A 12,458-nucleotide genomic window follows, 5' to 3' on the forward strand; every position below is an offset into this window, starting at 1 on the left:
GTGTAGTTCCCCTGACAAGAATGGGTGGGATGCTATTGCAGGGAGTTGCATACAAGTATTTGAAAAAGTTCCGTCTTTTTTTGTAAAGGGCCAGGTGGGCAGGCATTAGAGCACTTTTTGTGTTAGAGACTACTTGTGATGTTGACCTTAGCTTGATTGTTACTGCTTTTAGGGTTTATGGGATTGAACTAAGTTGTCAGGTGTTTGACTCAGAATTTTACCTTTTCTCCTGAGATTTTTTTTAAAGCTTACACATATGCACACGCACTCATAGTTATGTCTGAAACAAACACGTTTTACTTCTTTTATTAGAACGTGTCAAAAAATAAATGCGCTATTTGTGTCTGGAACCAGGGTTTGGGTAGGGATTTAAGACGATTATACTGGTGTGGGTACTGTTTTATTTAATACTATAGATTGACATTCCAAAACTTCCTGTTCTCAACTTTAAAAATGAAAGTATGTGAGGGGCGCCTGGGTGGCACAGTTGGTTAAGCTGCCAACTCTTGGTTTCGGCTCGGGTGGTGAGATAGAGCCTGGCCTCCAGCTCCGTGCCCAGCTGGAGTCTCCTTTAGACTCTCTCTCCCTCTCCCTGTGCCCCTCCCCACCTTAAATAAATAAAATCAATCTTTATTTTTTTTCTTTTTTAAAGATTTTATTTATTTGAGAGAAAGAGAGAGGGCAGAAGTTGGGAGAGAGAGGAGAGGGAGAAGCAAGCTCCCCGCTGAGCAGAGAGCCTGATGCTGCTCGGTCCCAGGACCCCAGGATCATGACCTGAGCTGAAGGCAGACGCTTAACTGACTGAACGACTCAGGTGCCTCTTGATCTTTAAAAGAAATTTTAAGAATAAAAATTAAAGTATGTGGAATCATGTAATAATGGTTTTTGTCTTTTCAAGCCACTTGATAAGGTCTTAACTGTGATTAGGGGTATGACAGGTATTATTTATATTTTTTTATTTTTTGTTTTTTAAAGTACTATTTTGCAGTTCTTACCCCTGTGAAATGCATTTTCTCAGAGACTGCTGAGAATATATCAAATCCTGGAATAAATCCCAAATTAAAAATACAGTATTTTAGTACAGACTTTTACTTTCTGTGCAGAAATTCCCAACTACATTTCACCTGATTTCCAGGTTTTTTCCCCTGCTAAACTTTTTTTCTCTCCCAAGGTGGAGATGCCATTAAGAAATACTATTCAGCAACTGACCCATGGAATTATACCACCATCACCACTCCCCCAGCACCCCTACACACACTTTCCTTTTCAGTAGGCAGCCCATTTCCTCCAGTGACACATTATTTCAGGAAATCTTTCAGCACACTATGTAACATAAGCTTTGAAATGTAGGTATATACAAGATCAGGTGTTGAACACCTTTTCATGTGCCATTTAAAGATCCTCTTTTGTGAAGTACCTGTTCATGTTTTTTTCTCATTAACAAGAATAAGAGGTTATGCCTTTTTAATCTTGCTAGAGTTATTCTAATGGAGTTTTGGGAGGGAACAGAGCTAACTCTATGTGAGTAACCTGCCCCCCTTTAAGTGGAGTTCGGTAACTTTAAAGCTTCATCCAGATAATTTTTTCTCATTTCTGTCCTCTCCAGTGATTCAACCTCATTTTTTTTTTAAGATTTGTTTATTTATTTGAGAGAGAGTGTGGGCATGAGCAGGAGGGGCAGAGAGAGAGGAAGAGAGAATCCAAAGCAGACTCCTTGCTCAGCGCAGAGCCTGATTCAGGGCTTAATCTCACGACCCTGAGATCATGACCTGAGCTGAAATCAAGAGTCGGATGGTTAACTGAGAGAGCCACCCAGGCACCCTTCAACCTCATTTTTAATTAGCTGGATATAATCTGGATTTATATTATAATGAATTTTAGAATGAGGCTCTTTGGTTCCAACATTAGATACATGGTAGGAAACATTTATTTATTATAAGAAACTGTAACAAGAAAATTATTCAATAGATATATTCTGACTTGTTCTCTTCTGTTTTTAATTAAAATGATATTTAGGAACAAGAGCATTATTTATCTATTCAGCAAATACATATTGAGTGTATTCTCTATGTCAGATCTAATAATAGGGTTAGAAAATACAATAGTGAACAAGACAGACCAGCAAGGCTCCTGTCTTGTTGAAATATATTTAGGTAGGGGAAATTGATAATAATTCAGTAAACAAATAGTTAAATTAGGTAATTAAAGATAATATTTTCTGTTTGGCAGAAATGGAGCAAGAGCCACAAAATGGAGAGCCTGCTGAAATTAAGATCATCAAGGAAGCATACAAGAAGGCCTTTTTATTTGTTAATAAGGGACTGAATACAGATGAATTAGGTCAGAAGGAAGAAGCAAAGAACTACTATAAGCAAGGAATAGGACACCTGCTCAGAGGAATCAGCATATCATCGACAGAGCCTGAACACACAGGTGCTGGGTGGGAATCTGCTAGGCAGATGCAACAGAAAATGAAAGAAACACTACAGAATGTACGTGCCAGGTTGGAAATTCTGGAGAAGGGTCTTGCCACTTCTCTACGGAATGATCTTCAGGAGGTGCCCAAGTTATATCCAGAATTTCCACCTAAAGACATGCCTGAAAAGTCACCAGAGCCTCAGTCCTTTAGTTCACCTCCTCAGCACACTGAAGTAAATGGAAACACTTCAACGACAAGTACAGGGTTGGTTCCTGCACCTAGTTCTTTATCCTTACCATCTCAGAGTCATCCAGCAGAAGCACCTCCTGCTTATACTCCTCAGGCTGCTGAGGGTCATTACACTGTATCCTATGGAACAGAATCTGGGGAATTTTCATCAGTTGGAGAAGACTTTTATAGGAATCATTCTCAGCCACCCCCTCTTGAGACCTTAGGGCTAGATGCAGATGAGTTGATTTTGATACCAAACGGAGTACAGATTTTTTTTGTAAATCCTGCAGGGGAGGTTAGTGCACCTTCATATCCAGGGTACCTTCGAATTGTGAGGTTCTTGGATAATTCTCTTGATACTGTTCTAAACCGTCCTCCTGGGTTTCTTCAGGTAAGCCAAAGAAAAATGTAAACATAATTTGAAATATGTATAGAATACATCATTTTTGTTTGTCAGTATGTCCAGGACAGTAAGTGCAAAAAGATCATTCTAGTTCCTTATTAATATATTCTGTGAAATTTATAAGCCTTAAATATCTATGTGTTTAATAGATTCTTTTTTTAAAGATACAAAATACTGTTTTGTTTTATTTTTTTCAAAACTCTGTGTTAGTATTAAAATTGTGATGACAAGATCTGAGGGGCATCGGAGCGTTCATCCTTAAAATTTTAATTCTTTATTGAAGAAGAAACCTAGTAACTTCAATTTCAAAACGGATTTATGTAACTCATGTGGATGTGTTACTGTAAATTTCCACAAATGTTGTCAAGCCCCATCTGAGGGGTTGATCTGGGCTAGACCCAGCCCAGTATGTAGAACAGTGGTTCTCAACCAGGGATGATCCCCCCCACTCTCCAACCCAAGGACATTTTGACAATGTCTGGAGACATTTTGGTTGTCACAGCTGGGGGGTGGGTTGTGCTACTGCTACTGGCATATAGTAGGTAGAGGCCGGGGCAGGGGGGGGACTGCTAAACTTCTAAACAGGATCACTTCATCAATCAATATTATCCCAAAATGCTAGTCATGCAGAGGTTAAGAAACTTTGGTATAGAAGTAGAGATTGTGATGATAATTTAAGATGCATTTCTAACATTCCAAGCAGATAAATTTATCGGAAATGCCCTTGGTCCAAGAGTAAAGACTGGTGTTAAATAACAACTGGTGTTGTTAGGGCACTGCTGTGGAATTAATGAAATATTCTAAAGGCAATATTTGAAGGTGATGTTGTAATAAAAATCTGTTTTTAAAAGATTGGACGTCAGTATAGGGAGTTGGGTTCTAGAAATGAGGACTCCATTTACACTGGGTATAACAGAGAAGTTTGCATGCATGTAAGGAAGATGACTATTTGAACAAAGCAGGTCTTTTTGTCCAGAGTCCAGATGATGCAGTTGGTTTAGTTACAGCACTAGTTACCTAGATTGATTTTGTCTTTTGGTATACTCCACTTTTAATTCTTATGCAGCTTTTACATGGAATCAACTTGAAAGTTGTTTAAAGGTAGTTGGAGACCTACTAAGTGTGTATGAAGGAGTTATTTGGGGGCATTGCTGAAAAAAAATACTTCATTATTGGATAGGAAGAATATTTTGTATCCCGTAGGTTATTTTAAGAAAGAATCCTTGAGATAGAAAGAGTAGGCATATTGATTGGGATTGTGAAGAGGCTGATTAAAGCTGTAATACTTTCTGGTGACCTGGTAATAGAGCTATGTTGTAACAGTGGAATTTAAAACCTTTGGGGAGAGGGGGGTGCCTGGATGGCTCAGTTAGTTGTCAGACTCTTGATTTCAGCGCAGGTCACGATCTCAGGGTTGTGATATCAAGCAAGGCTCCATGTTGGGCATGGAGCCTGCTTAAGATTCTCTCTCTCCTTCTCCCTCTGTCCCCCGCCCAAAAAAAACCCTATAAATAAATAAATACATACATACATACAATAAAAAAACAATAAAAAATAAACCTTTGGGGCTCAGGCTACTGGAGATACGGGAAATGAATATCAGAAACACTCTATTTGGTTACGTGAGCTCAACCAATAAAATGATTTGTTCTGTAGTAAAAGTTTATCCTGTTTGAGTGCTTTAAATAAAGTGTTTTTAATCTTTCTAGTATCTCCTATTTTTGGTTGTAAATAATAAGTAAAATTTCACCCAAAGTTTAATTTGAGTCTCTTGAAGGGGCTCTCATTTGCATGTATTCAGATATTTGTAACAGTGACCTAAAAGGCAGTTAACATGTGTTTACTGAATGTCTCTGTTCTGAAAAACAAACACTAAATCAACTGAGTGTTAGAAGTTAAATATAATTTTTTTTAAATATAACTTCTTATATTGCAAAACTCACTGTAGGTCTGTTCATGAAATTAGAAATTCATTTGGTCCTAAGTAGGCAGGCATAGAATTCTAGGGTTTCTAAAAACTATTTTTCTCTAGGTTTTAGTTTAATAACCTTTTTAAACCTATTAAATTTGTAGTCAGTTCATTAGAACTTAGACATAAGGTTTCTTTCTGAAAGTGAATCTGGGAGAAATAAGCCTGTGGTGGATAAGCCTTCCAGTCTGTAGTGATCTACCCTGAGAAAGGTCTATAAAGTTTCATTTCAGAAGATTTGGAGATACTCCAGTTCAATCAAGGTGTCCAGAATGTAGTCTTAGAGAAATCATGACAATAAAAGAAAACTTTCCAAATTTTATTTAAGTACAACCTTTGCAACTTTTTTTTGTCAGTTTCATACTTCTGCTATTATTACTTTCTTAATATTTCAATTTAAATGTCTCATTGTTGGGTTCCTGGATGGCTTAGTCGGTTAAGTGTCCAATTCTTGATTTCAGCTCAGGTCATGATCTCAGGGTCAAGATTTTCCCTCTCCCTCTGCCCTACCTCCCCTCTCTTAAATAAATAAATAGGTAGGTAGATAGATAGATGTCTCATTTGTTAATTTTATCATCCCAACCAGTAACAACTGTGAAATTGAGGGACAGATGTATTTTTTCCTAATACATTGAAATACATTACTATTCAAATTTAAATAATCTGGTATATTACTTAAGGTCATTTCATATACCACTCATGGTAATATATCATAATTTGGAAGACACAGTAATCAGTTTTATTATGACTTCTCTAAAGTTTGACTTCTAAAAGGTGGAGAGTGGCATTTGAGATGACTAAAAAAGAGAATCTATAAAAGAAGAATTTGAAAAGGTTTGTTAAGGATTTTCCAAGAAAGAATCAGACTTGGATACTCTGATCCTTTTAGGTTTATATTCTGTTGGTCAGAGATGATGGCAGTGTACCAGAATATTCCATTTTTTATATGAAATCTTTCATGCTCTTTGACTCATTTGCACAATATTTTGATAATAGATTGTTCTCCCAAGTTTCTTAATAATTAGGAAAACAGTGTGTCCTGGATGAGCAGCACAATTAGAATATTCTTCTTGGGCGCCTGGGTGGCTCAGTTGTTATGCATCTGCCTTCGGCTCAGGTCATGATCCCAGGGTTCTGGGATTGAGCCCCACATCGGGCTCCCTGCTCAGCGGGAAGCCTGCTTCTCCCTCTCTCACTCCCCCTGCTTGTGTTCCCTCTCTTGCTGTGTCTTTCTCTGTCAAATAAATAAATAAAATCTTAAAAAAAAAATACTCTTCTTGCTCAAAGAATGTAATCTCAATGGAAATGAATACATTTGGATATTATGATTTAAACTTAGTCTCTTATGAATTTATATCTCCAGAAAGTGAGCTTAAGTCTTAGTGTGTGGACAATCTGATGATATTGCAGGGCAGCTTTGTGTTGTTTTGATTGAAGTTAATAGTAGATGGTAAATCCATAAACATAATGTTCTATTCTAGCTATGTCATGTCAGGTTTTCAGACTTAGTAAAAAAAAAAAATTAAGCAGCATTGTGAATGCTGGGTTTTTTTTTTTTTAATAAGATTTTATTATTAAGAGAGCGTACTCTGGGGGGAGGGGCAGAGGGAGAGGAGAGAGAGAATCTCAAAGCAGACTCCGTTTTATCTCATGACCCCGAGATCATGACCTGAGCCAAAATCAAGTCAGGTGTTTAGCCAACTCAGCCACCCAAATGCCCCTGTGAATGCTGTGTTTCTTTTTTTCTTTTTTTTTAAGATTTTATTTATTTGACAGAGAGAGACACAGTGAGAGAGGAAACACAAACAGGGGGAGTGGGAGAGGGAGAAGCAGGCTTCCCCGCGGAGCAGGGAGCCCGCCCGATGTGGGGCTCGATCCCAGGACCCTGGGATCATGACCTGAGCCGAAGGCAGACACTTAATGACTGAGCCACCCAGGCGCCCCGAATGCTGTGTTTCTAATTAAAGGAATTGTTTGGCTTCTCTGGTGCCAGATTACTTGTGTCTAAATCCTAGCTGCACTTTTTTCACAGACTCTGAGCAACTTAATTAACCTCTCTGTGCCTCTTTCTTATATGTAAAATGACAATATCTAACTTCACGGAATTGTGAAGATTAAATCAGTAAATACATGTACTTGAAAACGGTTTGATTTTATTTCCACTAAAGCATATCTAATTTGAATTATAAAGAAAGTCTTAATTTACTTTGTTATTTATTTAAAACTAACTCATTGGTTATTTGTGGGCTATCTAAGGCCACTAATTTGAAGACTATATAGTTAGTGGAGCAATAACATTTTCAGGACAGTTCTTGTGGGTGATATATATACAAAGATTAGACTAGCAAATGCCTAATTTTTAGTGGGGATTTGTTGATGCTAATGATTCTGTAAAGCCATGTAAAATGCATTTAGAATTTTGAAATGTTTATTTTGTGGTATAACAATTCTAAAACCAGTGAGAACCTAGTTCTATTCATTGATTTTTTTTTTTTTTCCTAACTAATCCTTTCAGGTTTGTGACTGGTTGTATCCTCTAGTTCCTGATAGATCTCCAGTTCTTAAATGTACTGTGGGAGCCTACATGTTTCCTGATACCATGTTACAAGCGTCAGGATGCTTTGTGGGGGTTGTCTTGTCTTCTGAATTACCAGAAGATGATAGAGAACTCTTTGAGGATTTATTAAGACAGATGTCTGACCTTCGGCTTCAGGTAACTTGTGTGATCATCTTTAGGATGAAATCTACTTTAACGTAAGCATTTACACTTTTAAAGAAATTGTAATAGGGTCTAATATGATCAAAGTTAGAAAACTGAGAATGTATAATTTGCTGTGTGTTCACAAATACTAGCTGGAAATTGGGCGTAAATAGTGATTAAGATCGTGGGCTCTGGGGTCAAATTACCTGGATTTGAATTTGAACTCTTGCACTTAATAGCTGTTTTACTCAAGTTATTGATCTTCTTTTTAGTTTCTTTATCATAAAATGGGAATAATATCTACTTCATTGGGCTGTGGTGAAGATTAAAGGTTAATACATTAACTATCTTATATCAGTGCTGGCAAATAGTAATGTTCTGTGAATTGTTATCACCACAGCCTTCCTGCTCAGTTGGAAAAATAGTCCAATGGGACTAAATGGTGAAGTAAAGGCAATTTTGGCATTAGTGGATGGGTTATGTTGGACATTTTAGGGACATGATTGGCATTTTGAGGAAGAAACATGTCTTAGTTGAGGGAATTGTCTTTTTTTCTCATGATAAATAAAGCTAAATAAAGAGAAAATAAAGTACAATTTAAAATATGGTCTGTCATCCTATGAACTTGCCTTACTAAGCCTGTTTTTTTTTTGCCCACGTGTTGATCTGTCATAGGAGTTAAAATATAGAGTATTAAGGAGAGGTGTTCTTCAGGTGTTCTTGCCCATCCTGATGTAGGACAAGGTGGGGGGGAATATTTTTGATTGTGAATATTGACAGTTTTCTGAAGTTGAAGGAGATTGACAGCATGATAGTTTACTCTTTTATTCTCTACTTCAGTCAGTGTATATTTAAAATCCATTATTTAACTAGGTGTGTTAAATGATGTGTGGGAAGACAGAACAAGAGACTGACTATAAAGATACTATTTAACAGCTCCTATTCTCAGGCACAGGATGATGATAAGTGATGAAATAAAAGTATACACACAGTTCAGAAAGGATATCAGGGAATGTTTTACAAAATAGTTTCCTTTGAGTTCAGTCTTAAAAGCTCTGTTCCTGTTTTCTCAGGAAGTAGAATACACTTTCATTCCATACCTATATCGAAAAGATCACAGGTGACAGGAGCAGACTAGCTAAGCAAGAGGTCAGAGTCCTCTATAGCTTTAGGTTGTATGAACCATGTATGACAGTGATCTGGTGATCAACATATACTTTAGCATGACCAATGCTAAACATTTAAGCTATGGTAACAAAACATGTACCCTTACAGAAGTGTGTGTAGCCCCAGTGTGCTCATGGAGAATAGTTGACAAAGGCAGAAACATGGTCAAATGGATAAGAGTTCAAGTCTTAGCTTTGCTGTTTACTAGCTGAATGAAGTGACATTCTTAATTATTTCAGACCTATCATGGAGCAGTTTCTCCCTTCACCCCTACATTCATTGGACCTATATTACTGGGCTTTAGGAAAGAAATTAAACCAACTTTTATATGTTCACTTTTTGGTTGTGCATCGTTTTTAGTTTGCTCTGTTGTCCCAGAACTCCCAACTGTAAACAAAAGTTAGTTACTAGCTATAATTTTGACTTGTCTTTACTCTTAAGTATTCATTCAGCAAAGTATATGCGAGCAGAATACCTTCAGTATTAAGTGCAAAAACAAACAGAAAACAAAATCAGTCTTCCAATAATGCAGAGTGGTTAAGCTGGACGTGAGTTTTGTTCATTGCCTTTAAACTCATTTAGTTTTACACATTTCCTAAAACTTACCATTTGTTATTTAATTAAATTGAAATGTAGCTACATCTGACTTAATGATAACTTACACTAACAGCTTCTGTAAGTTTATCTTTTATGCTTTATCTTTAGAAATTTGGTTTAGTATGCTGTGAACTAAAGAACTCAAGAGGTTGAGGTTTGGTGATGAGATAAAACAAAAGTATAGAGGAAAGACAAGCAAAAGTGGTTGTATTTATAGACTCTCAAACACATCAGTGTTTGAACAAGCACATTATTAGAGCATAGCTTAGAGAAAGTTCAAGTTTGATCTAAGGTTTAGTCTACCCCCTAGGCCAACTGGAACCGGGCAGAAGGAAAAAATGAATTCCAAATCCCTGGAAGAGCTAGATGCTCCTCTGACCAACTGAAGGAAGCCAGTGGCACTGATGTGAGACAGTTGGGTCCTTCATTGGACCAAGACAATAAGGACGTGCGTCATAAAGGAAAAAGGGGGAAAAAAGTAAGTAAAGTAAGTAAAAAAGCAATAAGGTATGTGTATGTGTCCTATTCTAATGGTACCTTTCACCAGTTTCAATTATTTGTAAGATCTTATCCCTGTTTACTAAAGCAGAGCAACTTTCAGAGTCACAAAGTGATCACTGGCAAAAATAATTAGAATCAGCTTTAATATTTTTCTTTACAGTGTTTGTTACTTAACCTGTTTTAGAACAAATTCTGTGTTTTGGGGGATAGCTTTTTTTGAAGTACTGGAAAGATTTTTGTACTTGCATTAATGCATATCTTTTTGTTTTGTGTTGTGTTTTTCTCTACCTTCCTTTATACACCAGGATCTTGGGGCTAGATATGCTTTTCCTTACGCTACCATTTTTATTCAGTCCCTTGTTTCTTTATGGATGGTCATCAGGAAAGAGAAAGAGTTTTTTAAAAATATGTTTAGTAGTAGGGTGCCTTGGTGGCACAGTCAGTTGAACATCTGACTTTTGGTTTCAGCTCAGGTCTAGATCTTGGGGTCCTGGGATTGAGCTCCACATCCGGCTTCGCACTCAGCACAGAGTCTGCTTGGGACTCTCTCCCTCTGCATCAACCCTTCCTCCCCACACTTGAGCACTCACTCTCTAATAAATAAATCTTTAAAAACATATATGTTTAGTAGTTTTTTATTTCTTAGATCCTGAGTATATGATATGCTCCGAGTGGTAGTAAGTTCAGTAAGTATTTAGTGCAAGAATGGGGAGCATAGTGGAAAAGTTAAATTTCTTATCTCAAGAAATTTATTGTCTAGTGGGGAGGACAGATTAGCAAAGAGCATTTCTAGCCAGTGTGATCATTAGATGAAGGTACATAGGTTATATAGTAAGCTAGATTGCACCATCTAATGTACAACCTAGCCTCATCAATAAGTATGAGCCTATGGTGGTGTGGGAAGCAGTAAGGAAGGCTTCTGAGAGGGCATTATGGCTAAAATGAGTCCTGAAGGTGAAACAAAAGTTGGCCATACATATAGCAGATTGAAGGGGATTCTAGGCAGAAGTAGTAATATAAGCAAATATATGAAGAAAGAAAATAGCATCGTGTGAGTATTGAATTACAGTTTTGTATTGTTTGTTGTATTCCATATTGTAAGTGCTCAATAATTATCTTAGAAGAATTAATTGATACCACTTGAATATTCTACATTTAAAATTTTTTTTTAAAGATTGTATTTATTAGAGAGAGAGAGCACAAGCAGGGTGGGGGCAGAGGGAGAAGGAGAAGCAGACTCCTGCCAAGCAGGGAGCCCGACATGGGGCTAGACCCCAGGACCCTAGGATCATGACCTGAGCTGAAGGCAGACACTTAACCAACTAAGCCACCCAAGTACCCCTTGAATATTCTACATTTATTTGTGGATTGTGTAGAACGTCTTAGACCAGCTTTATGGAGGACATTGGGAGTCCAGGATGGTTCCAAGAAATATATTTATTAAAACATTTTTAAGTTAATATACAAAAAGCAAATCTAAAAGATACAAAAGATACTTAGTGAAAAGTAAGTCTGCCTCCCATTCCTATCCCTCAGCCACCTAGCTCCCTGCTCCAGATACATTATTGCTAGATTCTTATCCTTGCAGATATATTCAAACATATATACATACACATTTATTTTGTGTGTGAATATACACGTATATGCACACATTCACATAATACAAATGGAAGCATGGGAGACATACTGTTTTGCTCCTTTCTTTTTTACGTAATATGTTTGGAAATTTTTCACATCATTTAAAACTTCCTTTTTTAAAAAATTTAATTTGTTAACTAAAAAAATCAAATTATATAAACAGGTATATACATTGAAAAACTTTATTCCCACCTTTGTCCATACCATTTTCCCTGCCACAGTAGGTAATCACTTTTTATCAAGATCTTGTGTGTCTTCCCTAGGTTTCTTGAGGCAGGTAAAAGCAAATAAGAACAGATTTCTCTCCCATTCTTATACAAAAGTTAACATCATAGAGTGTCCTGTATTTTTTTTTATTTGATAATAAATTCCAGGGATCTTTCAATGTTAATAAATGGAGAACCCTCTCAATTCTTTTTATAGCTACCTTGTATTTCATTGTATGGATTTATGATAGTTTCCTTTAACCAATCTATTATTGAGTATTTGGATGATTCTAGGCTTTTGCTGTTAGAAACCAGTGCTTCAGTGAGTAGCTTTGTAGCTGCTCCATTTGGATGGATATACATTTGCAGGTAATTCATCAGATAAATTCTTAGAAGTGGGGTTACTGAATCAGTAAATAAATGCTTTTTTGTAATTTTGATAGATTTTGTTAAGTTGCCCTCCCTAAGGACTATACTCTTTAATACTCCCACCGGCATTGTAGACCTATTTCTTCATAGCTTAGTCCACAAAGTGGGTGAACAGCCTTTCTGCATTTTGGCAGTCTGATAGATGAGAAATGATGTATTGGAATATCTTAATTTGCATTGATTTTATTATGAGTGCT

General features: G+C 36.8%; 1 protein-coding gene across 7 annotated transcripts in view; it reads left to right on the forward strand.

Annotated features, from left to right (window-relative positions):
• SPART (spartin) overlaps window positions 1–12,458 on the forward strand; it is a 51,200-nt gene that overhangs the window by 23,773 nt on the left and 14,969 nt on the right. For 6 of the 7 annotated variants that reach the window (XM_032403179.1, XM_032403178.1, XM_032403177.1 and 3 more), the window contains exons 2-4: window positions 2,230–3,041; window positions 7,538–7,735; window positions 9,798–9,974. In XM_032403179.1, coding sequence (XP_032259070.1) covers window positions 2,232–3,041; window positions 7,538–7,735; window positions 9,798–9,974 — 1,185 coding nt within the window. In that variant the 5' untranslated portion in view covers window positions 2,230–2,231. The remainder of the gene's footprint in view (window positions 1–2,229; window positions 3,042–7,537; window positions 7,736–9,797; window positions 9,975–12,458) is intronic. The other variant, XM_032403175.1, reaches the window with a different exon arrangement.

This window comes from Phoca vitulina, unplaced genomic scaffold (genome assembly GCF_004348235.1).
Source record: "Phoca vitulina isolate PV1807 unplaced genomic scaffold, GSC_HSeal_1.0 scaffold5, whole genome shotgun sequence".
NCBI classification, from domain to species: domain Eukaryota; kingdom Metazoa; phylum Chordata; class Mammalia; order Carnivora; family Phocidae; genus Phoca; species Phoca vitulina.